At 38.6% G+C, this 25893-nt stretch overlaps 1 protein-coding gene across 4 annotated transcripts in view; it reads right to left on the reverse strand.

Annotated features, from left to right (window-relative positions):
- GLCCI1 (glucocorticoid induced 1) overlaps positions 1 to 25893 on the reverse strand; it is a gene marked incomplete at its 5' end in the record, with an annotated part of 55761 nt that overhangs the window by 16770 nt on the left and 13098 nt on the right. For 2 of the 4 annotated variants that reach the window (XM_084259960.1, XM_084259962.1), the window contains 4 exons: positions 312 to 464; positions 3466 to 3579; positions 10802 to 10888; positions 19354 to 19505. In XM_084259960.1, coding sequence (XP_084116086.1) covers positions 312 to 464; positions 3466 to 3579; positions 10802 to 10888; positions 19354 to 19505 — 506 coding nt within the window. Of the gene's footprint in view, positions 1 to 311; positions 465 to 3465; positions 3583 to 10801; positions 10889 to 19353; positions 19506 to 25893 lie in introns of all 4 variants that reach the window. The other 2 variants (XM_084259959.1, XM_084259961.1) reach the window with 1 other exon arrangement.

Consider the following 25893-nt stretch of genomic DNA (forward strand, 5'->3'; position numbering starts at 1 on the left):
CATACAATTATTTCCTGCTCTCTAATTACTTACTACTGTAGCCTGAAGTACATAAATTTTCAACCATTTGCATTTCACACAAACACTTTCAATTTCTCTACATAAGGGGCATTCAAAATAAAGCATGTTTGGCAAAAAAACTTAAAACAAAAATCAAACCAACAAACACCACCCTGCAAGACTGAAACAGAATTTTGAAACTAACAGGTCTCTGAAGAAAATCACTTGCTATTTCAGCCACAAGGAAAAGTTCCCACATGTTTATGGATTATGAAGAAAAACCAACCATAAACATATTAATATAAGCTTACCTTGGATACTTCTTCTTTTCCACTGTTTTCCTTAATGAAAACTTTTTCCAGTTCCGGGCTTATTCCTTCTACATTACACGGCACACGTGAAATGGTTGATTTTGGCACTGAAATGTTTGACAGTGGCATAGGAACTGATCTGGAAATAGAAGCCTAAAAAGGTAGACAGCAATATGATTTGAAGTTGGAAGATGGAGTAATGACCAAAGTCTGAAAGCAGTACTAATATTAATGAAAAGATGCTGTATATTAATTGTGCCATCTAGGACACCATCTTTACTGGGCAAATTTAAGTAAAAATAAATGCTTGCTTCAATGAAAACTCATTACAATAAACCTTTATGTAACTGAAGTGTTCTAGAATAGAAGCACCCTACTACTTCACTTACCAGTAAGTAGGCAGGTATATGTACTTTCCAAATGTATAGACTACAGAATATGCAGTAGGGGGATGGGGAGCACACGGAGCATTGATGGTTTAACTGGGATCCAAAAGGCATTTCATAACATTCCTAAAGCTTAACCACTCAACTGAAATATTCACTTAATGCACTTTTACTCTCTTTTGGTTGGCTCTAGTGAATGAAAAACAAAGCGTTCACTTGGAACCTTTAATTTCACTAGCTTACAGCTTTTCAGAACTTCATGTCACAGGTCTTAAAAGAAAATCGTTTCAAGTTTAAGAGTCAAGCAGGCAAATAAATACTAGTATGGTTTTCAGAAAAACCTGTTGGAGTGGAGCTCTGTTACCAAGAGGAACTAATCACAAGACTGCACACGCATCTTGTGCAGTCAACCTCAAAAGCTTTTCCTTGGCAGCAGCTACACAGCATAGATGCACCTACACTGACTGCCACGAACAGTGTTCACCTCCCAGTGCCTGTTTTCCTCTTGTTCACAGAATCACATAATGCTTAAAACAGAATGTAAAAACCTTGTGCAACGTGCAGCTCCAGAGATGCATGTCACTTGTGGGAAGGCTTTCTCTGACAGGACACACTGCCTGAAGGATGGCTTCCCACAAGAGTGTCAGAACTGAAAACCTCACCAGCTTCATCAGGTAATACCTTCTTGAGAAATCAAAATGCTGCACAAGCCACAACAAAGTGAGCTCCAAGTACTAAAGTGCCTTCAAAGCTTATGTCCTAGGTGGATTTCAGTCTGTGCCTGAGACACTTTTTTTACTGTGACTATGAACAGTGGCAGGGGTTCCTGCAACAGCTTACTCTGAGATGGAAAGCAAAACCCTTTTCTACGTAAAGTGTAGTGGGATCCTTTGTTACAGAAGCTTAAGTGTTTCAGCAGGAATATCAATTCCCTATATGTCTTCATTACAAGATTAAGTTTTAACCATGAGGTTTTATCCAAACAGAAGGAGGAACACAAAGGACCAGCCATCATGGCTCCGCCTCTACTTTCTCAAGCATTAGCTATCTAAAAAGGCAGCCAGGAAATACAATGACAGAACCAACATTTCAGGAGTTCAAATAGTGGCCCATTAGGAACATGAGGTCCAAGTTAAGGATCCACTGTAGGTGAAATTTAATCAGGTCTCAAATGTCTGTGCTGTCAAATGAGACATGATTAACTGCTTTCTACAAGTGGCTTAAGGTTCACAAAGTCTGAACCTTGCCTGAGCTCATAATTTAGTTTCAATTTCACTGGCAGTTTGTAATGGCTAGAGCAGACACTGTGTGGAGCATTGTCCATTCCAGCCTGCTGAAAGTCTGGTTCATGGTCAGGTACTTCAGCCAGGTAATTTGTCCAAAGCTATTCTTCATATACATCAGCATCTTTATAATAGGAAAAATAAAGATTTACTCAGTACTGGCAAATTTTTTAACTTTGCAAAGCATGAAAATGACCTGAAAACAAAAATTGTCTTAGCCAGGCTAGCGTTGAAGTGAGCACAATCACTTTAAAGTAATGAGACTTCAGAAAACAGAAGCTGTCACACTAGAAGCCTGAGCTTAACCTCTCAGAGAGGAAGGAACCAAACCCTTTGACTGATGGCTGGAGAGACATCCTGTCATCACAATGCCCATTAGTACCCAACTTGAGTGGTCATCAACATAATCTGAACATAGTATTTTGCACCCTAACGATGCAAATCACTGATTTTACACCCTAAAGATGCGACCTCTGATTGTGGTTTTCCATTAAGTAACAGTGCCCGGAACCAGAACACACTGGGGATGACAGCATTTTTTTTTCCATTTAATATAATGGAAATTCTCAAAACATACTGTAAAAAATGTACTGTAGCATAGCTACTGCAACCACAAACTCTCATGCTAGAAGATAGGATCCTGTATTGACAATGATTCTGGACTACCATGAGCTATGTCCTAGATAGGAGCCATGAAGAAAATTACTTTCATCCTGTGGAGGGATAACACCTCTAGTCACCAGTCCCCAGGGATGGGATGCTGTGGCAAGCAGCATCTTGACTTCAGTGGAGTTTAAATTCAAGGTGAATTATCACTTTCTTTTTAGAAAGTAAACATGTTTGTAATTATATTGTTTGCCTTGATGTCACATGAAAATTGCTTTTATGGCCAGAAATTGATCAAAAAATTAATGGAAAGGTTCTTAAAAATGGAATGAGGAAATTAGTTTTTCCCTCAAATCTCTGGTGGTACAGCATTGCTGTGTTACTGATGAATACATGGTAAGGTGAATCACAAGTCTGTTCATAACAGGCCAACAAGTGTTCTCCTTGCTGCTCAAAGACTGATCAATTGTTGGGCTGCCAATCCAGCCTGCTTACCCTTGACACTTGTTTTTTAAAATCAGCTCAGACGAAATTGGGTTGGGAAACTGATAAGCCAATACCTTCCAGAAGCACAGGGCGTACCACAAAAATTACTCTTGGAATTAAATACGTATTCCTGGAAATGCAGTCTTATCTGGCCGTGTTCAGAATTCATACAGTCTCTTATTCTATTTTACTTGCTGTCCAGCGGCAAGCCTCCTTTATTAGGTAACAACCATCAGATAAATGTCAATGAAGATGCAGTGGTATCAAGTTGTTAAGCGTTTCAGTGTACCACACAAGCAAGCAAACAGAAGACAGACAGGAAGAAAACAGCAGGCTATTCACCCAACCCTGACAAGGTGGGAGGGCTGTTAATATAAGCAACTATCTACTTACCTGAGTCTGACTGATTGCTATATGGTTGCCATGGAGAGGTGACTGACGTTCTTTTTCTTTGCTGTGACGACTACTCTGCTTGCTGCGCTGAAGCTGCTGCCTCAGTTTGGCAATCTGCTGGAAAGAAGTTCAGGTGAAATGATGAGTTATCGAATGGATAACTGCTCAAATCTTCACATATAAAGTGAATCACAGACATTTAAAAAACTCTGTAGGATTTTACAAGCGGATGAAATTGCCTTCACTGGAAGAAAGAGCGTTAAAACTTCTTTCTGCTCATGGGATACTTTCTCCAAAGTATCTGCTCTATCATCCAACCTGAACATGACAGAAGGTTTCATTTAATTACCAAACTTCTTCATTTCCAAACAAGCCCTGTAATAACTGATGCAAACAAAAGTAGTCAGAATGACAATTCTTGGTTAAAACTTGGGTCCATGAAGCCTACAGCTTTAATTTATTTGATCTTAAACGGAACCAAAGTTTTCCAATGATAATTCATCATAAAAGCAAACAGCCTTCACAAACAACTGCCAATCAATATGCATCACTCATCTTGGGGAACTTATTTAATAGCATTTCCCTGCAGGCTAAAGTAGCTAAAGTAGCCCACATTCCTTCAGGCAGACAGAATTATCTTTTCTGTTGTCTGCTGCAAAGATGTCTAATCAGAAGTTACATATTTTAAAGGTCAAATGCAACTGAAGCCATTATCCATTTGACCTGCTCCTTAACAAGAAACCAAAGAATTTCATCTGCGGATTCCACCACTTATTATATTCCTCCTGGATAATTTCTACATGAAAGAATGTATTTACCTCTATAAGCACCGTCTCAGAAGACTCGACTACGTGCAAATTCACACAATAGGTACAGACACTTCCTTAAGACTGGATAATTTTTTCCTTTGGGCTCAAGTCCCACACTTACTCAAGCTCAGCACACTGGCATACACAGCAAGGCACACACAGCCCCATTTCATTTTTAACTCACCTAGAGATACAATTTTTAAAAGTCTGAAGGGCAACTAAGGAGAAGTGAACACACATGGAATTTATATTTCAACATACTTCATCAGCTGGAAAGCAACCTTTCTTTCTGAGTGACAGCTTACAAGTACATGCACTCTGTGGTTAACTCCAAGTAGTTAAATATATCACTAGTGCTCTTGCAAAGCAACTCTGTCGTAGAGAACCACTTCACATCACTCTTCACAGTGTCAGAGTAGGAAGAGGTTTGGATGAAGCTTTGCTCCAGGCTGTGGACTTTTCTTTGTGATGTTTCTGGTCTCACTCACAAAGAAAGATCCACCTTCAAGGCTTCATATCAAATCTTGCTCATTAGCCATATTCAGAGAACTGCTACTCAGAAATGGCTGAACACTTTTATCTTTCAACAACAAACAGTTCAGACTTCCAAAAGGGTCTGTGTGTAGAATACATCAAGACAGACAGCCCCAGTATGACTGAGTTTCTAACAAGCTAGAGTTAGACAACTGGCAGACTAATCTCTTGATGCAAGGTGTAACTCAGGCGCCATGTTAGATGAAACTTTGAAAGACTCTGAAGAGATGCACTCTTCATCAAATAATTGTCCAGAACCAGCCTGTTCTCCCTGTAGGAGTAATGGGAATTAGGAAACCTGCCTCCACAAAGAGATGAAAAAGCAAGTAACTAACATACATCTACAAAGTCTGATGTCTTACATCAGAATGTTGGAGAATGAGGAAATCATCTTCCCCTTTAAAAACAGAAGAGAAGAATGATGCCCAGATCAGAAGACAACTGTAGACTGAGATGGCTGGCTTCAAGAATAATCAGAAAGCAGGGAGAGTGCTATATATAAATCTTTCATTTCTGCTGCCTCTCCTTGATGCTGTGCTTAGTATTCCCATGCTTGTTTAAATGAAACCTGGTTTTCTGAGCTTTCCTCAGGAGCATGCTCTAACAAAGATCTATACAAATCCACCTCAGAGACCTGGCTGGCTGATTTCTGTCACCAACAGCTTGCAAATCTTAGAGAACATAGCCTCTCATTGTAAAATCTGGACAGTGAAATGGGAGGTGCATTGATAGGATGGTATGTCTCAGACTTTGAGGCTGTGATGTCCTGAAAGGAATCAGGGGCCCCTGGAATCTGAGGTTCTCACCTCAAGATTATGTATAATTTGGCAGTCAGTAGGTTCTTCACAGTAACAGAAAGGAAAGGCTTCTTGGGTCTCTGGGGAGAAAGATGAAAACCCACTGAAGAATCTGACTGTATGTGGAGCCAATATGATTACTTAAGCCAAACATGAAATGCAGTGAAGAGACAGATACACCTTCTCAGATAATCTGTCCTTAACACTGAATATGAAGAGGCCTAGCTTTCCATGATGTGGTTATTACCATCAACCAAACCTCCCTTCCCACCACCCCCCCTCAAAAAAAAACCCCCAACAACTAAGGATGACATATCAAAAGGAATCTGGCATTTCTTCTTCATCCCTCAGACACCGGAGACAGAGGCTAGCCAGCACAGAAAGCCTGGCTTCAGAGCATCCACACTAAGCAGGCAGTGGCACAGAGTACACACACGTACACTTAGATCCATAAAACGTGACAGTGCTTTCAGTATACCAATTCCAATGGTCTCTCCCTGTCTACCCAGCTTGAAGGTAGGCTGAAAGTTTGCATTATACAATACAGGCATAAAAATAATCTAGTAAACAAATAAAGCATGCTATTCTGAAGGAATAAATACTATTTAAGCCCTACTTCCAATGTTCAGATACAGTTATTTAAAATTATTTTGCTACTTTATAAGATGTAATCACATGCAGTGAGGATGCTCCACGTGCCTGTATGGGAGGGAAGCACAAAGCACACATCTGTGCACATTTCAAAAAAATGTAGAAAGTTTTCAGCCTTTCTTCTTCAGGTGACTGTTCACTGCAATACTGTTGATGTACCAGACTATTTCTTGATGTACTTTACAGTTCTTTATAAAAACCCACCCAGGGAAAAAATAACCCCATGAAAAAAACCACACAGACAAAAAGCCCACAGTGATGAGTGCAGCATAACAGTAACAAACCTACATCAAGTCATTCAGGACACAAAGTTGCAGTCATACCTTGATAGCTTACTGTCATTCAGCCAACTATGAAACAACCATCAAAGATTATTAAGCAAGGTTAGGAAGAAAACCTTGCTGGGTTATTTTTTTTTCTTTCTTGCTGAATATTTTACAGCTAGAAGTATACTTGAAATAAATATGAATCTTGTCTATACCACTTGTAATATGCACAGAGTCTAAAATAACTAATGGCACAACCCTGAGAAATAAGCAAATAAGGTCTGTTCTTTAGAACACTGGAACAGTCTGACTGTCCTGGTAATTTTTCATTTGAAGATTCCTAGGCGCAGTCTATTAATATAAAGGAACACGTCACATCTGACCATTCCTGTCCAAATGGTGATTAATATTTAGCAGCTAATAGGCTGTATTTCTACAAAGCAGGCTACAAAACATAGTAACTTTCTATTGCTGAACAAGCCACAAACTCCTTATTAATGAGAGTGAGCTCTAACTCATTCATAAACAGTTTGTTAATAAACAAGTTAACCAGTAGGTCAAAGAGCAAAACAAGCATTAGAAATTCACCCTAAACCATTGAATACAACCTTTTGGTTGGTATATGAAAGCACATCAAAAGTGCAAGCTCTTGTATTCGATTCTCTTTTATTCCAAAGGCCTTTTCAAGTACTCTGTTGGAGAAAAAGGGACCTTCCGACAGGGGGTTGCTGGTGTCGATGCAACAGCTACAGCACACTGAGGTGCTTAAAGGGAAGTGAAAAATCAGCTGAAATACATCTTTTAAAAACTTCATAAACTGAAAACTATTGTTTTAAATCCCATTTTTTTTCCAGTTCTGGGGACAGTCCAGTTTGGAGTAAGCTATAACCGCAATTGTCCCTATTGAACAGAATTTCAGGCTAACTATTCAGGTTGAAAAGCAAAGAAAATACCAGTGGTTCAAACCACTACTTGCTTTGTGTCCAGTACAAAGACTCAGATAGCAATCTTCATCTCCCAGTCAAGATGTGTATCTATTAAAACCATGTTAGAGCTGCCTGGCACTATCTTACACCAAGCTATAGTCACAGACATCGCAAAAACAAGTAGTAGATACCTTAAGAATTAAAAAACAAAAAGTAGATCTGATTAAGAGGAGATAAGAAGAGTGCACTCTTGTCATTGCAAAGTTCGTATTGAGAGCTGGGGAACTGTAATTTTTTTTAATAGACACACAAGAAGAAAGCAAACATTGCCTAGTTCATTGCTAGGCAGAGCCAGTCTTGACACCTGTTTCAATTCAAGGGCAAAATAATTTTCAACTACCCACAGTGAAGTTCTTTTGGTTTTTTTTAATATGTTATTAAAGAAATCATTTGCTTGCCTTGGATCCAAAGTCTATACACAATCTGTGGTGGGTTTTTTTTAATGCAAATCTTTCTAAAAGAGCTCACAGTTCTGTTAAATGCATTTAATTATGACAGGTCTCAAGCAAACCTAGGAAAAAAAACAATTAGAAACAAACCCAATTCAAACTATGCATACAGATATTTGGATAGTTTACGGTATCAACATAATAAAACAATAGATGTTAGAAATCATTAATTGTTGGACACAAGAAACCACAAATCCAAACTACTTGTTTTTGGGAAGGAAACCATAAGCAGCCATCTACTTGTTTACTGTCGAATGTTGCAGGAAACAATTCAAAATGCTGAGCAGAACTACTGTTACTGATGTTACTGATAAGAAATGCAGGTGCCCAGGAGAGGTAATGCTTTTATTTCTACTTCTTAAGCTCTTGCTTTCAACTGCCTATAGCTTTGTAAAATTTCCTCTGAAGTCTACCTGTGCAACATTCAGCACATTCAGCTCTTAACCCTTTCCCCATCAGAGATTTCAGTTCATGTAATAGAGTTGTTTTAAGAATGAGATTAAAATGAAAGGAGACTGGAAATAATTTTACTGTTTTATGTGCCAAAACACATTATCATAGCTTTTTATCTGGAAAACTCTGTGGTCCAATGCTTGGAAAGAAAAAGGCAAACATTTGTCTGGGAGTCATCTATGCTGGGAACGTGCCCCTTCTATCCTCTTGGAAAAACCTTTACATTTGGAAAAGCTTTAGCAAAAAATTTCAGGTGGATAGGTGGGTAGAACTGTGTGTGTGTGTGTTCAACAAAGATGCTTGGAAGTGTCAGCTACTTTTGCTGGCAATTCTGTCTCTGTTGGGCTTTACAGTTTGAACAGAACTGTCCCAGATAATTTCTCCTTCAAGAAACCGCTGATAACCGGTGCAGAAGGAAAATGAGTGCCTAGATATTGCTGGTATTAAATAACCTCTTAACACTCACCACACAGTCATTAAGTGGCCAGAGAAGCTGGAACCAGGACTTACTTTTCCTGCCCCTCAGGCAGGAAAAAGAAAGGGATAAAATGGAAGCTAAGCAATGAAGAGACAGAACAAAGAGCTGGAAGGTAACTGAGTGAGAGCTCAAGTAAGGGACACGAGAATTGGCTGGATAATGCATGCAGAATGATACTGGGACCATGAACCCAGAGTACAAGAAAAGGCAAAAAGAAAAATTGTTTGAGAAGCTGGAGAAAGGAAAACATAAAAAATGAAAAACCACAAGCTGGAGAAAACAAGAGCAGTTTTTGGGGTGAACAGCCATTGCAAAATTTGGATAGAAACGATTCATTTCCATACCATTTTTTTCTGCTACTTGTTCTATCAGAAAGGAACCATGAGACCCATCAGCAGCACATTCCTTATCTTCCTCTTGCGGTCAGTCCAAAAGAGGATGGCAACCTAGCACAATGGCTCACTTATCAAATGGCAGAGACTTGCTCACATGCTGAAGGTTTCACTATCACTGACAGTCACAACCCTGTGGTGAAGAAAAGCTGCTCGTTGCAGAACTTGATAGGGAACTGCCAGAAGATGAAGGATGGTCTCTCAGTAAAAGCAAGCTCACGCATTATCCAGGAAATACAGATGCTATTCTTGCTGCTGCTATAATTCCTTTGTCCTGGTTGGTAATGTTTAAGTCAAACAGAAACAAAACTCCTTCTGCAGTAATTTCTGGTCACTTCACCTGTGATTTTGAGTACCTTCTAGCAGCTGCAGATGAAGTCACCCAGGCAACTGTACTAATAAATTGGTTATAGATAGGTTTCACAACAGGTACTCAATAAGATGAGAATAGACAACTCTTTGGACTGACCTCTCTTTGGCCCAGGTCCTCATCTTTACAATCAGGCTCTTACCACCACCAGAATGCAAGGTTATTCTCTATTTGTCAAATCTGATTTTAAAATTGAAGTAATTAAACAAACCACTCCTTTTGACACCCATTATTACTATCAATGGCTGTCCAGAAGAGGACTATACATTGCCAGTAACATTAGCTTCTCAGACAACCTGCATGTTTCTTCTCATTTTTAAATGTCTTATTAATGATTGAGCCAGGAGAGAAGATGCAAAGAGCCCAGAAGATATCGGAAAAGTCCCCCCTCACAGGAACATGCTGCAAGATTCATCTCTCAAAAGGTGTAGCTCTGGAAAACAGACTGCACCCTTCCTGACAGAGGCATGAGGCTGACTGCAGACCAATTTATTAGGTACTGGACAGAGGTAGAGTTACATGAACTCCTGACAGAATAGAGTTGACTGTGACAAAACCTGAAATATTCTCATTTCAGCTGAGTTTGAGATCATTTTACTGCCTCTACTTTCTCCTGATGCCAATCCACTTCAGTTTTGGTGGGTTCTTTCTAGATGCAATTGTACTCTACAGCAAAATATGTATGATTAAAGCTCATTTCAAGTAATCATGCCATTACTGTATCAGCACTTCATCATTTGTGAAAGTGATGCCCTCTCTATGTCCACCCTTAAACCTGAATGAACATTCTGAACTAGCATATGCTAACATACCAATTTATCCTTTGGCCTTTGTCAGGAGAGCAGCGTTAAAGAACAGAGAACTAGCTAAGGTAACTGCGAACAGAAAAATTAGTAAGCAACAACAAGCAAGTTCCTCAGCAGGCACTCTGGCCACTCCTTCCCAGCCAACACTGTGTAGTAGGAAGGGAGGAAATCCAACAGGCATAAAACAGCAGCCACTCTCGAAATCATCTTACATTGGATGTGAGATCTGTTTCAAAAGCAACAGAGAGGAGGGAAAGGGTGCAGTTTCCTGGACTTCAGATAGGGATTAAAAAATGTCTTGTGCATATCAAAACTTGCAAAGCTCCACTGTGCAAGTCTTCTCACCTCTTTTAGTTGATCAGCACTTCCCCATGATGCTGAGCGCTGATGTGATCTCTTTTCTGCTCCTTCTTCAGCCCAACAGCTAGGTGTCTAGAGGAAAAAAGAAAAGCTATACTGTACTGAACTCCATAGGTAAGAAAAGCTTTTGGCAGACATTACTGCTATTTCACAATCTGATATGCAGCAGTAATAGTGTCAACACATTAAAGAATATATAGAAAACTAAGGCTTTGTAAACCTGCCTTTAACAAAGAATGAGGACAATGCATGTAACTGAAGAAGGAATCAGAAGCCTGGCAACCACAAAAACCCCTTACCTGGCTACTCCCATCTGTGCTTTAGCATCCATTTCTAGTTTTCACTCAGTGGACAGTTTCAAAAACCACAAGATAAAAAAAACCAATACAAACTCAAGAGACCAAAAGCCTGGATGCACTTTTCCCACCTGTCTTCCATAATCACTGGCCCACATCAATTCCCTCTTGTTAACTCCGCTTTGACACAGGGCTTGATACATCTTTCATCATTTCTGGCAGTGACCTACACAGGCAGGACAGTGAAGAGCTGGCCTTTTCCAGTCTTGTCTGCAAGCCCAGAAGTTTGGGGACCATCCTTCAATGTAGGAGATACCAAGTTAAACCCCAAAGACTGAGAAAGGTCTGGAAGCCAAATCGACACTGTCCTGTGCTTAATACAAGACTGTTATGAAAATTGCAGGAATCTACCAGCATTTCTGAACAAGAGAGTCACCAGCTGCCACATTTAAAATTCAGGGAGTTTGGGGTATGAACCATACAGAAAGCCAAGACTATAGGCATATAAATAAAATCGTAAGAAGAAAAAAAAAAGGCCCAGCAAGTTGTATGGCCAATTAGAAAGCAAAATGGAAAAAAATCAGTAATGAAATTTTTGCTGTATGTTCCGAGGAAAAACAAACCAAAAACCCAAAACCAAGCAAACCACCACACCAAAACATAAGTCTTTATAAAAGTTTAGGGTTCTGTGTATTCATCATATGACTCTGTGTGGGTCTGGGAAGAAGCCAGAAGATAACGTGGCTATGAAAAAAAAAGTAAACAAGAGTAAAGATCTAAAACAGCTACTTAAAACTATAATAGGGAAGCATGGGAGTCCCCCAGGCATCCAATCCACGACTCTCTCGTCGTCTGTGCTACTACATGTGCCTGCATTCACTCACTTGGCATTTTAGCGGACCTGTGATCTAAATCATTCTTCTTCTTACAGATTTGGTACCTACAACCTCCCTGAAATTTGTATAAAAACATTGTATTGCTTTGAAATTTTTTTTCAACACTGAAGTGGCTTGCAGATTTTTAAAGAACTAGAGAAAATGGTTGGGAAGTTTGGTCCTTTTTGAATATCATGGGCTTCCACAGTCTATGACAATTTACCTTCCACTTTAAATTACTCTTAAATTATTTTACTATATCCCAAGTACAACTGGAACCATACCCTCACACAAAACCAGAAAAAGATCAGTGCAAGGTGCACTCTTTGAAAGTTTATCTTCTAAAGAAGGTATTCTGAATACAATACTGCACCACATTTTGGCAAACAACTCCACAATGAAGCAAAAACAGATACTGCAGGTGCTTAAATGTTTTCCGGTAGTGCAGGATGGATTGCTGCAAGCTCAAAGCCTTTCAACTACAGCTTGCAAAACAGAACAAAAAAGACATCAAGTGTCCAAAAAGCCAAGGTTTCTCAAAAAGCAGTAAGCCGTTAAAAACCAAAACAACAATGTGGAACGCAAGAGTTGCATGTGTTTTTTAATAAGCACGAATACTGATCCGGATGGCAAGGTCAGAAACCACCTAACAGCAACACTCTGAAAAGCTTCACTGGTGACTGTTAGCAGAGAAAGGTGGAAATCCTTATATTGCAATTGATTTTATTGGAAATCAAAAACACAACATCCATTTTCTTAATACTAAATTTCATACTCTCAAAGATGCTTTGACACTCCCTTCCACTCAAATACCATCTCCCTTAAGACAAGGACTATACAGTTGCTTTCAATCTCTAGTAAATCAAGTACAACCTTTCAAAACACACATACAAGTATCAGGATGGAGGGGGCAAACTATTTGTGTCACTCAAATTTTATTTGCAGTATTAGATTACAAATACAATATGATGTTTCTAGATGAAACAGTCAATGTTGTATTAATGCGCTATTTATATTTAGATGGAAAAAAGTTTCTAAAAAGAAAGAAATCACACGATATAAGCAGTTACTAGAGCATTATAGCAAGCCAATCCTCTTCAAAGCCTAGAAATTGCTGCTGGAGGGTAACATACTGATGTTTTAGTTGTTGCTAAGCAGTGTTTACAATTAATTTGAGGACCACTCACATCAAGGAGGCACGAGCCTTTGCAGGACGTGCACAAGAAGCTGGGAGGGGGCATGGCCAGGACAGCTGACCCAAACTGGCCAAATGGATATTCCATATTGTCTGACAAAGCTAATTATATAATTGGGGAGGGGTGATTGGGCAGGTGCATATGTTTGAGTGTGTGATGGTGATGATCACGGCTCCACATCAGTCAGTGGGTAGCAAGCAACTGCATTGTGCATAATTGTTTTGCTTATTCTTTTATCATTATTACTATTTTCCTTTGCTGTCCTATTAAACTGCCTTTATCTCAACACACAAATTTTAGGATTTTTATTCTCTCACTCATCACACCCAGGGGGAAGTGGATGAGCAGCTGTGTGGTATTTAAACTGTCTGCAGGATTACACCACGACATATATACTGTAACCCACATTATATGAAGGTAAGTTTTAGGTTTGTAACCCAAAATCCTTCTATTTAAACAAAAGCTTTAAAAAGCACTGCAAAACAAAACACAAAACCCACCAAAAACCCCAAAACCCAAAGAATGCCACACTTGTTACATTCAAAGAAAAATTCTGCTTTTGTAAGTTTAGCTCATGTGTGAGCCCCTCACACCCCACTTGAATGTTGTAACCTACATCACAAATAAGATGGGGTGTACAGCACCGTGCTATGCCACATTTCATGAAAATTGTTTCCCCATCTAAATGAACATCTTCTGGAAGACAGGTTTATTCATGGAAGCCTTCCTTGGAAGCTGAAAGTGTACTTCTCATGTGTTAAAATTATTTTTAAAGAAATAATAATATAAGTTTTAAAAAGCTCATAACTATATCTGATGAAAAAATTCTGAATTGCAATAAAAACGAAACCAAAATTGTTGCACCTCAAGTCAGAAAGAGCGAGGGAGGTCACGGGCACTATCTGTGAAACTAGAGACAGTTCAGAGCTGAAACAGATTTACAGCATCACTTAACTATGGACTGAACTCCATGAAACTGAAGGATTATTCCTGCAAGTCTACCTTCAGAAACTGAGATTTAAAACATTTTCGGAGCAGGACCTTGACGACATTGCATAAGGCAATGCAGCTTGGAGAGTAGGACCTCGCTGGTATGTCAAAATGTGAATGCTCAGGGTCCCAGTTTCAGTTGGCAAAACAGCCAAAGCATGTGCATGGGACAGGACACTGAGCGCACCACATCTGGTTGCTCTCTTTAGTCTTAATGTAAATCACAGTTACCATTGTTCTAACTCACCCAACCTTGCAGCAATTAGCATTTCTTCCAAGGCGTTGGGTAAGGCTGCCGTGCTTTTCCACCCATGTCAGAAATATACACCTACATTCTTTCCACTTCATTTAGATCAGAATGACTGCACAGAGTACCAACCTACCTAAACCTAAAATAAGACTGAACTAGTCTAAATACCTCACGTTTCATTGCCAGCCCTTCACTCTAATTACTATATCTAGCTTGTGTTCCAGATTAGCTGCATTGGGGGATGGGTGCAAAGATTAAGAACAGAGGTCTAGGCTTAACAAGGGAAGCATTAATATTTTTTAAGAACTTCCATGTTCAAAAGAAATTCAACAGCACTAGAAGATGAAGTCTGCTAAGCGCTCAGATGTTTCTAAAGCATTCAAAGACCCTATGGAAATTTTACAGAAAGAAACAGCCTGAAGAAGTAGAAGTTATTTTGACTCCTCTTAAACATCAGAAAGGTTAAGAAAAGTTAAAATGATAAATTCATAATTATGTGACATATCTCTTTCTCCTTGTCCCTTCCCGCAAAACACATGGCAAAAAAATCTCATTAAAGCAATGACACCTAATACACCAATAAAAAAAAGCTTCATAAAATTGAGCCTCCTGGTTTAGGATGTTAATTTCTAAACAACAATTTTACCCAAATGAAAACAAAGCATTACTCAGGTGACTTATGAGAGGTATCTACATTAAAGCCTTGACCCACACACTAGAAGGTCAGAAACATATTTTCGCTAAACTTTCCAGCTTAATAACCCTGCATGATTCTTGAGATTAGAAAGAATTAAAAATTCTGAAAGGTGTTTTGCAAACTTTCATTTCTGTTTGCGTACTAATTGCCATATACAATGAGGAAGGCATATCCTGGCATATTTTAATCCAATTTAAGAAGTCAACTGGGGGAGGATAGTGCATGCAGGGAATCACTGAATCATATTTCATTTGTTCTTTTCTTTGTGTCACTTAGATCTAGAGAGAGTACAAGGATGAACTTTAACTGCCAACGTCTCTGTTACGATATCAACATGATGTATTTACTCTTACTCTTTCCTCCTTTTAAATTTTATAAAAGTCTTTTAAATTATTTAGATCCTGCCAAATAATTTTATTAATAAACTATGATGATTATCCAAATCTTTCTGAAGATTCAGAGGTCAAACATAATCATTACAACATTGATTTATTCCTTAAACTAGGAAGGGGAAAATATTTACATGTATACTTGTCCTTCATGCTATATGAAATTTCTCCCTCAGTGTTCCCAACAGAGATGGAAAAAACGGGGAGGGAAGGTATACTGAGTTTTGAGTGTCCTTAATGAAAAGTTCAAATTTTACTGAAAAGGAAAGGGGAATAGGACAGTGGAGGAACTTGGGAAGGGGATCACCAAGTATATCAACACACATAACCTCCTATAATAATATTTCCCTGCATTTCTTAAATACTTAAAATATTACTAAATAAAATGGTGTACCTCTAATTATCCAAAACTTGCTCGTCAGCTAGTTATATGCATAAGTATACACACGAGCGTAAATTCATGGAGGATTCTTACCAATTTGGAATTATGTAGATGTCACAATGCTTGAGTGACACAATACATTTTTCCAAAGCAAACATAACCTGATTTCTCTTCAGCGTTTTCAGTCAAAACACCCAAGGTGGGTAAGAAAATAGGAACTACAGTTACTATTCTCAAAGATGCAACAAAACTTGAACACAAACAAAATTCTGTTTATTCTATTTGAATAATAAAATATTAATGATTTTTTCTTTTTAAATGCGGTTTAATTTTAGAGCAAGAAGAAATACTTTACTCATGAGCACTACACAGGTTCAAAGAATTTATATGGAAAACAAAGACTTGGAATAAAACTCATTAGAGATTCATCCGATTACAGTGAAGAACAGAATATGACTTTTTTTTAAATACAAGAATTCTAAGAAACCTTTAACAGCCATAATCACCACCTTGACAAAACTGCACAAAATCTGAATTTTATATTAATGTTTAATTAGGGACAAAAAGTACCCTTGAAAGAGAAATAATTATTCCACCTACAATGTAAGTTATACTGACAGTATTGTTCATGAGTTTAGAAGTAAAACAAGAGATAATTTATTCTCTAACAGAACATAAAAAATGGTTTATTGATTTTCATTATCTCGGTTTTAATTTTTAGTTTAGTTTGTTTGTTACCATCATCTACTCTGCTACCAGGTGTTACTATTTCTAGCTACTGTAAACTGCATGAACTCCCATGAGCTGAACTGTTACTTAGCCAACAAACATGAAGTGGTGGAAGTACTTGTGCCAGTACTCAGGCAGAGAGCAAGGTTCTAATTTAATTTAACTTAATTTGCCATGCATGCATCCTATCAATGACTTGGAACTCATCCTTACTTCTTGAAATTAGATATACTGCAAACTACGCAGAGCTCAAACAAACCCTACATAACAATAACATAAATCAAGTAATTACTTTATGATCAAGTTCATCTATAAACCTCCCTAATGAACATAGAACTAAAACAACCAACAAAACAGCCTGGAATCCACTGTAACAATCACCATGCCTGTTACATTTTACCATATAGCCCTCAGTAGTCAAGACACACATTTTTCAACTCAAACACTGGTAAATGCTTGATTTTTTAAAGTAATTTGAAGACAACTCATGTAATACTTTATTAGAAGATACCCACACAAATCTAAACCATGAAGCTACCATTCCCCCATCCCTTTAAACTAATACTTCACTTGGTAATGGTAACAGCGCTGCCTTTCCTCTCTGTTATAGTTGATTATGCAGAAAAGGTAAAGCTTAATTTTATTTTCATTTTTCCCTCCCTGAGCTCTGTTTCTGAATGAGGTAAAGGGTGGCAGCCAACAGGTCAAATAACCTAAACACTTACATGAGCTCACTGGGAAAGCAATTTTACTGCCAAATGCTTGCAGCTCAGATATTTATAGAACAAGATTGTTTCTCTTTTCTGTAGCTACTGAAAAGGTTTGTTTGTGAATGTTTAAATATTCTACATTTTCTATTCATAAGGGTATTCACAACATTTGATATGGATATATGTTTTATGAGAGAGCGGATAAGGAATAGAGTAACTACAAAGCATGTTTTGCCTCCAAAACAGAACAATTTTTATGACAATACTGTAAAAGGAAGACACCTTGGAATTGAATCCAGGATTAAAGGCTTTTTATGCTGACCTTTCACAACAGTAAAGCTGACTGCTTATTCTTCTTTTTCGCTAAAACTGGCTGGCTGGTTTCAAAATTAATGAGTAGGACATTACGACAGAATTTTCTTAAAGGGCCTCACCAGAGTTTCTAAAAGTTTCCTTGAATAATTTTAATCATCAGATTCCCAAATTGATTAAACACGATTTCTGGATCATACAGACAGATCTTTTTTATTTCCTAGGCATTCTACACTTTTCTTTCCCCCATCAGAGGGCTTCCTGTGTTGCGTTACAGTAGATTTTAGAGAGATGTGGAAAATTATTTGTACAGTGTTACTCATCCTGAGAAATCCAGTAGCACACAAAAGACTAAAACCTAGAATCAATTTAAAGGGCTGCTGCGTTTGCTCTAAGCAATGGTGACAGAATGGGTGACAAGTATGTTACAAGTCAGTGTAAACTAACCAAAACCTACACACCTAGAAATGAAGTTATGACAGAAAAATTCTTGATATTTTAAAGCTATCAGATGCATTGTGACAACATAAGCTTCCACTAAAACAATTCTTAATGGCACAAGAGAGTTGTAAGAAAAAAAGGTGGAATGACAGAAGTATCATTTTTCTCCACAGGACACCCATGACAACAGTGGGCCAGAATCATGACACGAGAGAAAACTGATTTAACAGCCATCCCTACATGGCCCGTAGATTGAAAATCCAAAGATAGGCATATTTTTCTAGTTTACAATTTAGTTTAGACCACAAACTCAGGTGACTTACTCTACATCCTAATAACACTACTGAAAAGCCAAGAATGCAACTCCTTGGCTAATAATTTGGTTTTGTTTAGAATTGCCTATTTTTTACCTGTTTGATAGTAACGATCTTTGTAGGCAACAAGCTCCTGAGTGAGGAGAAATCACACAAGAAAACGTTTGGTTTTCTAGCCAAAGAGCCCTAGAGCACGATGAATGCCACAGCAGCTAACCTGCCTGCTGAGGACAGAGCCATGAAGAGGATCCAAGGGTATCAGGCCATAAATCAGCTCAGTAACCTTCCCTTCATAGCTGGTGGCAATGCTTTTGCTCTGCTGTCTGGCTTCAAGAGCCAACTCTCCACAGAGCATTTGTGTTTCTCTTTCTTGCACCTAAGCAGCAGAAGGAACATCTCAAGACCACAGCGCATGTTCGCTCCCAGCTTCCTCCTCTTGATTTCCCCTCCAGTAACAAACTGATCTATTCTTCTTAATGATCTCCCTTTTTCTCCTCCCCCAAATACACTGTTTGAGACTTACAGATTTATCACCATGATTTAGTAAAACTTTTAGTTTATCAGTCGCTCCTATTATGGAATTCTTTTTTATAAGTAACAGTCAGCACAATTTTTCATATAGCAGCTTCAAAACAAACCAGATACGAGGCTGAGATTGAGATCTGCTTATTTAGCCTCAACAGATCTGCCCACATACAGAAAATTATTTTTAACAACTGCTTTCTAACAGCATAAAAATATTATCTGCCACATACCATGCTACTGACTCGACACTGATTGAAAAAGCACTACTGTACCCTCTTGTTAGGGCTTCATATTTATAATAAAATTAAGTGAATCCACAATTCTTCGGAAATCAGTTGAACTATAATTCCAGAGCAGGTGATAAAAGTATTATCAGGAGGAAGACATCAATTATATGAAACATCTCTGTTGCCTTGTTTTACAGCTTTTACCTGAGTAGATTTATCTTTCATACATGAAGGGTAGTGTACGTGGGGATCACGTGGCCACTGTCCTGTGAGGTAAGGTCCTGTTATTGTGTCCAAAGAAGAAGTTCGCCTTATGGTACCAGAAGTTCTGATTTGCTGGGATTTTGGCCTGTCCACTGTAGAAAACCAGAACAAAATCAACAAAAAAGTCAGGCTAAATTTGATGTGAAATGTTATAAAGCTAGCTATGACACACAACGGCAAGAACACATCAGAAACCTTTGTCTAATTGCCAAGCTGGAAAGAATGCCATCACATCAAAGGAAATAACATCAGACAAGGGAGAAAAAAAAAAAATACAAAAGGGACAGTTACAAAAAACAACAACACTGAAAGTGTTCATATCTGCAAAGAACCGGGCTACTTATACGATATATTTTCATCAACAAAAAGCCATCAAATTTAAACACAGTGATGATGCAACTCAGGAAAGCCAGACACAAAGAAAAATGAAATAAAAAAATAACACAGTATCAGTATTAGGTTATGTTTGTGGGGGTTTTTTAAGTCAGCTTGCTTAGCTTTCTAACTACTAGACCACAAATCATGACCAAATTCATGATTCTTTTGCAGATGCACGTCCAATTTCTTGCTCCTGAGTACATCATTCCCTACAATTTACAAGATCCCAAATACAGGCCTTAGCAAGCTGGAAGCGTGTGACACTTTCCCTCTGACACAGCTCAGGTCAAGGCAGCTGCCATGTTTGCCTTCACTCGTCGCAGTGCCTGCAATCTTTGACTCCTCCCTGTACGTCTCTCCCCATACACCTAGATCATGGAACACTTTCCTGTGTTTCATTTGGAAAGCAGAGTAGGGTGATTCACGAGATTGCTCCTTCCCACATCTGAGTTTTACAGCATGCTCTCTGGATCATCTTGCTTTGTCCTTTAGGCAAAATTACTTCATATACTCCTCTTCTAGACTTTACATAAGCCAACCTAAGCCCTTCATTGCAGCTACTGTCTGTCTTGCTTACCCCTACTAAAAGCAGTTTGCAAGCAAGATTGCTTTCAAGTTAGTGACATGCTATGGACTGATCCCACCACCCAAACCCTGCTTACTGCCCAGAACATGAGAGCAGACCTGCTAGCACATTTCTGAGACCAAACATGGGCACTGACCTCCACGTGCATTTTGTCTCTGTACATCAAGCTAGAATTGCTGGATCTCAAAAGGCACGGTCCATCATCAGTGGTTCACATGGCATTCAGCACAATGATTCAGGTACAGCTTGCATGAGTACAGCATGCTTGTAGTATGATATATGAGCACGGTAATACTACAGCAGACTATTTTAGAGAAATCCAGAGCTGCTGAAACACTTCATTAACAGCTAGTTTTAGGTGAAGAGCTCTAAATAATGTTGTGAATTGAAAGCATTATAGTGTATCACGTTGCCTTCATATAATGTAATTGCTTTGATTGCAATTATACCTATAAACCAAATCCCTACAACTTCAACCAGACCTAGGCCTCACAGGACTCCAACTGTCACAAATATGCCTTTGAAGAGATATTATTGAACTATTAAAAGTAAGAAAGCCTGACATCCAAAATAAAGGTGACAAATTTTAAACATGAAAGCAACATTTCTAGTTACACTGAAACACCAAAGTAACCTAAAGGGTGAATACCTACACAGCATCCTTTCAGCCTTCTCCACCATGCTATGCCACTATGTTACTTTCCCAGAGAGACCAAGTTTTGGAAATCCCTCAAAAAGCTCAGTTCATTTGAAATACGTTACATGTGAAAAGCTATCAGGAATATGGTGAATACGTAAGTACTTAAGTATGTTCTTAAAAAAAAAAAGAAAATATTTTTAAAACAAGTTAAGAGACCATTGCAAGACAATGTGTGAAGATGAGGAAGTAAGAAAAAAAAAAACAAACCCACCAACAAACCACAAGAGAACACAAGTCCAAAACAGACAAATAAAATATATACAACCAGAGAATGATCTCAGGTCTATGTCTTGTTCTACACCCAGAGGAAAGACAACAGCAAACCCAGCATTAACAACTGGCATAAGAGCACTACCATGCCAGGAACGTGGACACCAACAGGAGTTACTACATTTCTGTTTTCCCACGGTAATCTTGGCAGTGAACTATAGGGCACTGTCAGACACTGAAGCTGGGAGAAGTTCAAAACAGGCTCTTAAGTCCTTACTACTCTTCAATATTTTTTGGATCAGAGGAAATAAATAAGGACACCAATTCTCAAGTTCATAAACCAATGCAAGTTAGCAGTCATGTAATGTCAACCCTGTTCCATTGCTGCTTGTACTCCCTCCATCAACTCGGTGACAGTATGTGCAGATGTATGAACCCACTAAGGTGATTCACCAAGTTAAACATAGAAAACTAAAACCTGCCCAATAAAAGTTATGAACACGCATTTTTCCCCCCATTACAGGCAGGATGGCATAACATGAGGGGCAGACACAACCACAGGAGAGCCAGGAGGAACAACAGGGCTGCAGCAGTGCTGAGGTCTGTTGAGTAAGTTTTGCCTCTGACCCTTATGATATATAACCTCAGACCATAAACAAATAAAGGAGAGGGGACCTGCAAACATAAAATTTTAAAGAACTTCCACAACTTAGCATTTGACAAATTGTCTTGTACAGTAATGAACTTAAAGATGACTGGATGACATGGAGAGCAAGCTGAACTGGCCCACAATAGTGGTGGCTCAGATCAGCTTAAATTGTTTTCTAAATATGAAAACTGCTCTCAGGATTTATTTCATCATTTTGCTTTTCTCACCCCATTACAAGTCTGATATCTTGCTACTCCAGGAGCTACTCCAGAACTTTTGCTTCTCCCCAAACACTCACTACCAAAGAGATTTTAATGCTCCTATCATGCATATCCTTCCTCATTCCCCATCACTTTGGTCAGATGGAAACATCACATTCCAATTTTCTCAAAAAAGGAAAAAAACAAACCAAACAAAAAACAAATCACCCCAACCTTCCACAGGGCTTTGTTTGGTGGTATGTGCCATCTGCTATCTGAAGGACTTCCAACAGCTCCTGAACTTAGCCAGACTTCAGCATTCAGAAAAGTTTCATCAATATCCAGAAATTTTGAAACTTACAGAATGATTTTACCCAAGTTTCAGACTATGGCACATCTGACAGTATTTGAGTGGATGAATGGATTTTACCACAGCACTAGGTCAGAACAATTCTATTCTCTTTTGCCGTGATGTGCGATGTATCTCACCAGGAACTCAGCTCCAGAGCAAGTAAACTGGAACATAGTACCTAAGAAGCATGTTACCTGAGAAAGTCAGCTAGAAATTGCAAAAGATGTATGCTCACAGGAAAGCAACATACCTCGTGCATTATTTAAAATATGCCATCCAATGTTAATGGTACATATTACAGGGCTATTGCTATACATTCCTACTTACAAATTATTTTACATAAAATAGCACAAGGGTCCACCTGAACACTACAGCTGGTGAAATTCAGCATGATCCTACCACCCAGCAGGAATCAACTAAAATAAACTGCATGAAATCATGAAATTACGGTTCTGCATGCTGCATTGAGCGCCAAAAGAATTCTAGTTATACCACCTAGACCGACTGAAAAAAAGGTTTCCATTTCTCTGCCAGCAAAATGTAATTTAGTAAGAGACTAACACGACAGCTCTTTTGAAAAGGACATAGGGCTCAAATAAAACCATCTGCTACAGCTCTAAAATGAAGAGATTGCCTTCCCATCCAACATAGTGGCAGCTAACCTGCATATAATCTCAAAACCATGTTTGCAGTCCATTTTAGCTTAAAAAATGCTTTCTGCCACGCGTGCAATGAGGAAAATCACCTGCAGCAGAACAGCAAGATTGACAGCTAACATTGGTACCACTATAAAAACCACTTCAGTGAAATCCACCAGAACTCACCCATCAGCATCTTTTCTTCCCATCTCTCTTTTCAGCAGTTAGCAGATGCAGTTCAAATTTGGCCAAAACTTCTCTGCTCACATCTTTGCATGGGTGTATCCAGCTTAAAAAGGCTAAAATTACTCTAAGAACTTCTCAGATGATACAGAGTCCTCAAGTTTTTTACTAAACATGAAATAAAAATCAAGTTAATTCTTCCCTAAAATTAGAAGTATTAATATTGCCATCTCATTATTGATGTCAGAATGAAGCTCTCCTGCCAAAAGGCTAAGAAACATCCTTGATTTTTTTTTCCTTGTAAGTTCATCTATTACTTGAACTAGTTACCCAAGACAGCAAGTCATGATGCCATGAAATATCAGTACCAAATTCCACAAAAAAGTTTAATGAGATGTTGTTTTTCTTCAGTTCAGTTTGTAACACTCTGCAGAACCTTCTGGTTCACCTTCAGAGCTACAAGTGAAACTAGTCCCATGCTTAGGTCTCACCATTCCTAAAAAAAAAATTCAGATTTTACCAAGGAAATGAATACTAATCAGAAATAATTTTCTTCAAAAATATACTAAAGACTCTTGGAAGGACTCACTTTGAGGGTTATCCTAGTCTGCTTAAGACTCTTCAAGAGCCCCAAAGTCAGAGTTCAAGCAGCATGGCTCAAAGGAGATACAGAGACTAGATATCACATTATACAGGAGTATTGGGTATTTCTAGGACACTCCTACTAGAGATGACAACAAATTTACAACAATCTACAAATCCAATGACTCAGAAGTGCCTGCATGAATGCCTCTTGAATAATGAATTACGTGGGAATGCAGCATGGAAAACCGAACATTAAGCAATGGTGACCCACAGGCTACTAAGAATGGTGGCCCAACACTGAGGTCATGGTTACCACAGCAGTGGCTGCTGCAGACTGCCCCACACATATAGTCAAAAGTCCCTTCTTCTGTTACACCTTCTACAAGCATGAAAAGGGATACCGCTGTTCTTGCTTGCTTCCAACAATGGTTCCCTGACTACAAAAGTAGACTATCAGAAGAGGAGGAACACTCTCTGAAGAGCCTGGCCAAAGGCTTTTTTGCCTGTTTATTTTTTTAATTGAGTATATAGTGATGCTGTACTGATTCCTGCATGTACATTTCATTGGTCTTTCCTGTTCTGAGTACATAGCTAAATGGACAAACTGGTGCATGTGTATTTGCAGAATTTGTCTCTGTGACATTGCGAGGAAAGAGATCGAATAATGGGGATTTAGAGGCCACTAAAAAAGACCCAACCCAAATTCAATCTTCACTCTCAAGAAGGCTTTTCTCTTGTAACTGGAGCCAAAATCTCTCAAGAAAAGGATTAACAAGGGATTTGGGGTCCCAAGAAGTTTTACTCCACAGGATAGATTTATTGGCTCAAAAGACATTTCCCAGTTACCAGTGAGTGACAGACTTGTTTCTGACCCAATCTGCAAACTGGCTGAGTGACTGCATTAACAGTTCAGAGTGGTGCAGAACAACAAAGAACATACTGTTTGCCATGTACTGTTCACACAAAATAACAAAAAAAATAGGATTTTGAATAGCAACTTAAAACACACAACACCCTAATGTGTAATTGAATGGAAAAAATATGAAGTTATGACAGTCTCCCTTCTATAATTTCAAATTAAACATCTTAATCTCCTTAAATAACTGAAAATGAAGCAGAATACTAGCCTTTTCAAACATAAAATGCAGTACAGTGTTTTGCTATCAAAAGGATATTTCTAAGAAGACATAAGACAAGATAGTCATTCTAAGTTACCTGCTGATAAACTTCTAAAAATGCTTTAAATTCAGCTATGCCTGTACACTATACTGGTTTTGATTCAGTTGTATTGACTTCAGAAACTGTTCTCAAATTTCTGGTTTGAGAAACTGAGACAGAGGATGACTAAAAATGAAGGGAGGTGACATTCTGAAGTAACTAGTCTGAACAGACTGACATAATCCACTTTCATTTCTTCTCATTATTCAGAACACTAAACCAACCAAACAAAAAGCGCAGAACAGCACCATCATCTAACCAAGGCTCACTCCAGCAACCAAAATGAAGAAGCAGAAAGCAGTCTACTTTGAGATGCAATATCTTTCCAGAGACCCAGGTTCACAAATGATGTACTTTCTACAACCAAGATTCTTCAGAAGGGAAAAAAAAACAACCCAGACAGGGAGGGGTTACAAAGGAGAGACACCAGTCTTCTACATAGGTCATTCCAGTTTGTTAAGTCAAGGCATATTCAGTTTTGTACCTGATGGTGCTTACGAGAATTCAAACTGAACTGCATGAAACAGCAAGTCCTATACTTAGTAAACGAGACAGACTCAAGGTAAGTATTTGGGGAATCAACTGTTTTATCTTTTATAGCTATGACTCTGTCTGCCAGGGCTTCCCCCTGCAAAGGGAAGAGGTCTTCTGATAAGTCACCAAACCCAACAGGTAGATCAAGGCATTTTTCTCCATCAAGGAGGTTTTATGCATGACTCTTCATGGATGTACAGCTCTACTCACCTAAGTACACAGGAAGGCATGGTACTCAGAGCTAGGC

Source organism: Gallinula chloropus (genome assembly GCF_964237585.1).
Source record: "Gallinula chloropus genome assembly, chromosome: 2".
NCBI classification, from domain to species: Eukaryota; Metazoa; Chordata; class Aves; order Gruiformes; family Rallidae; genus Gallinula; species Gallinula chloropus.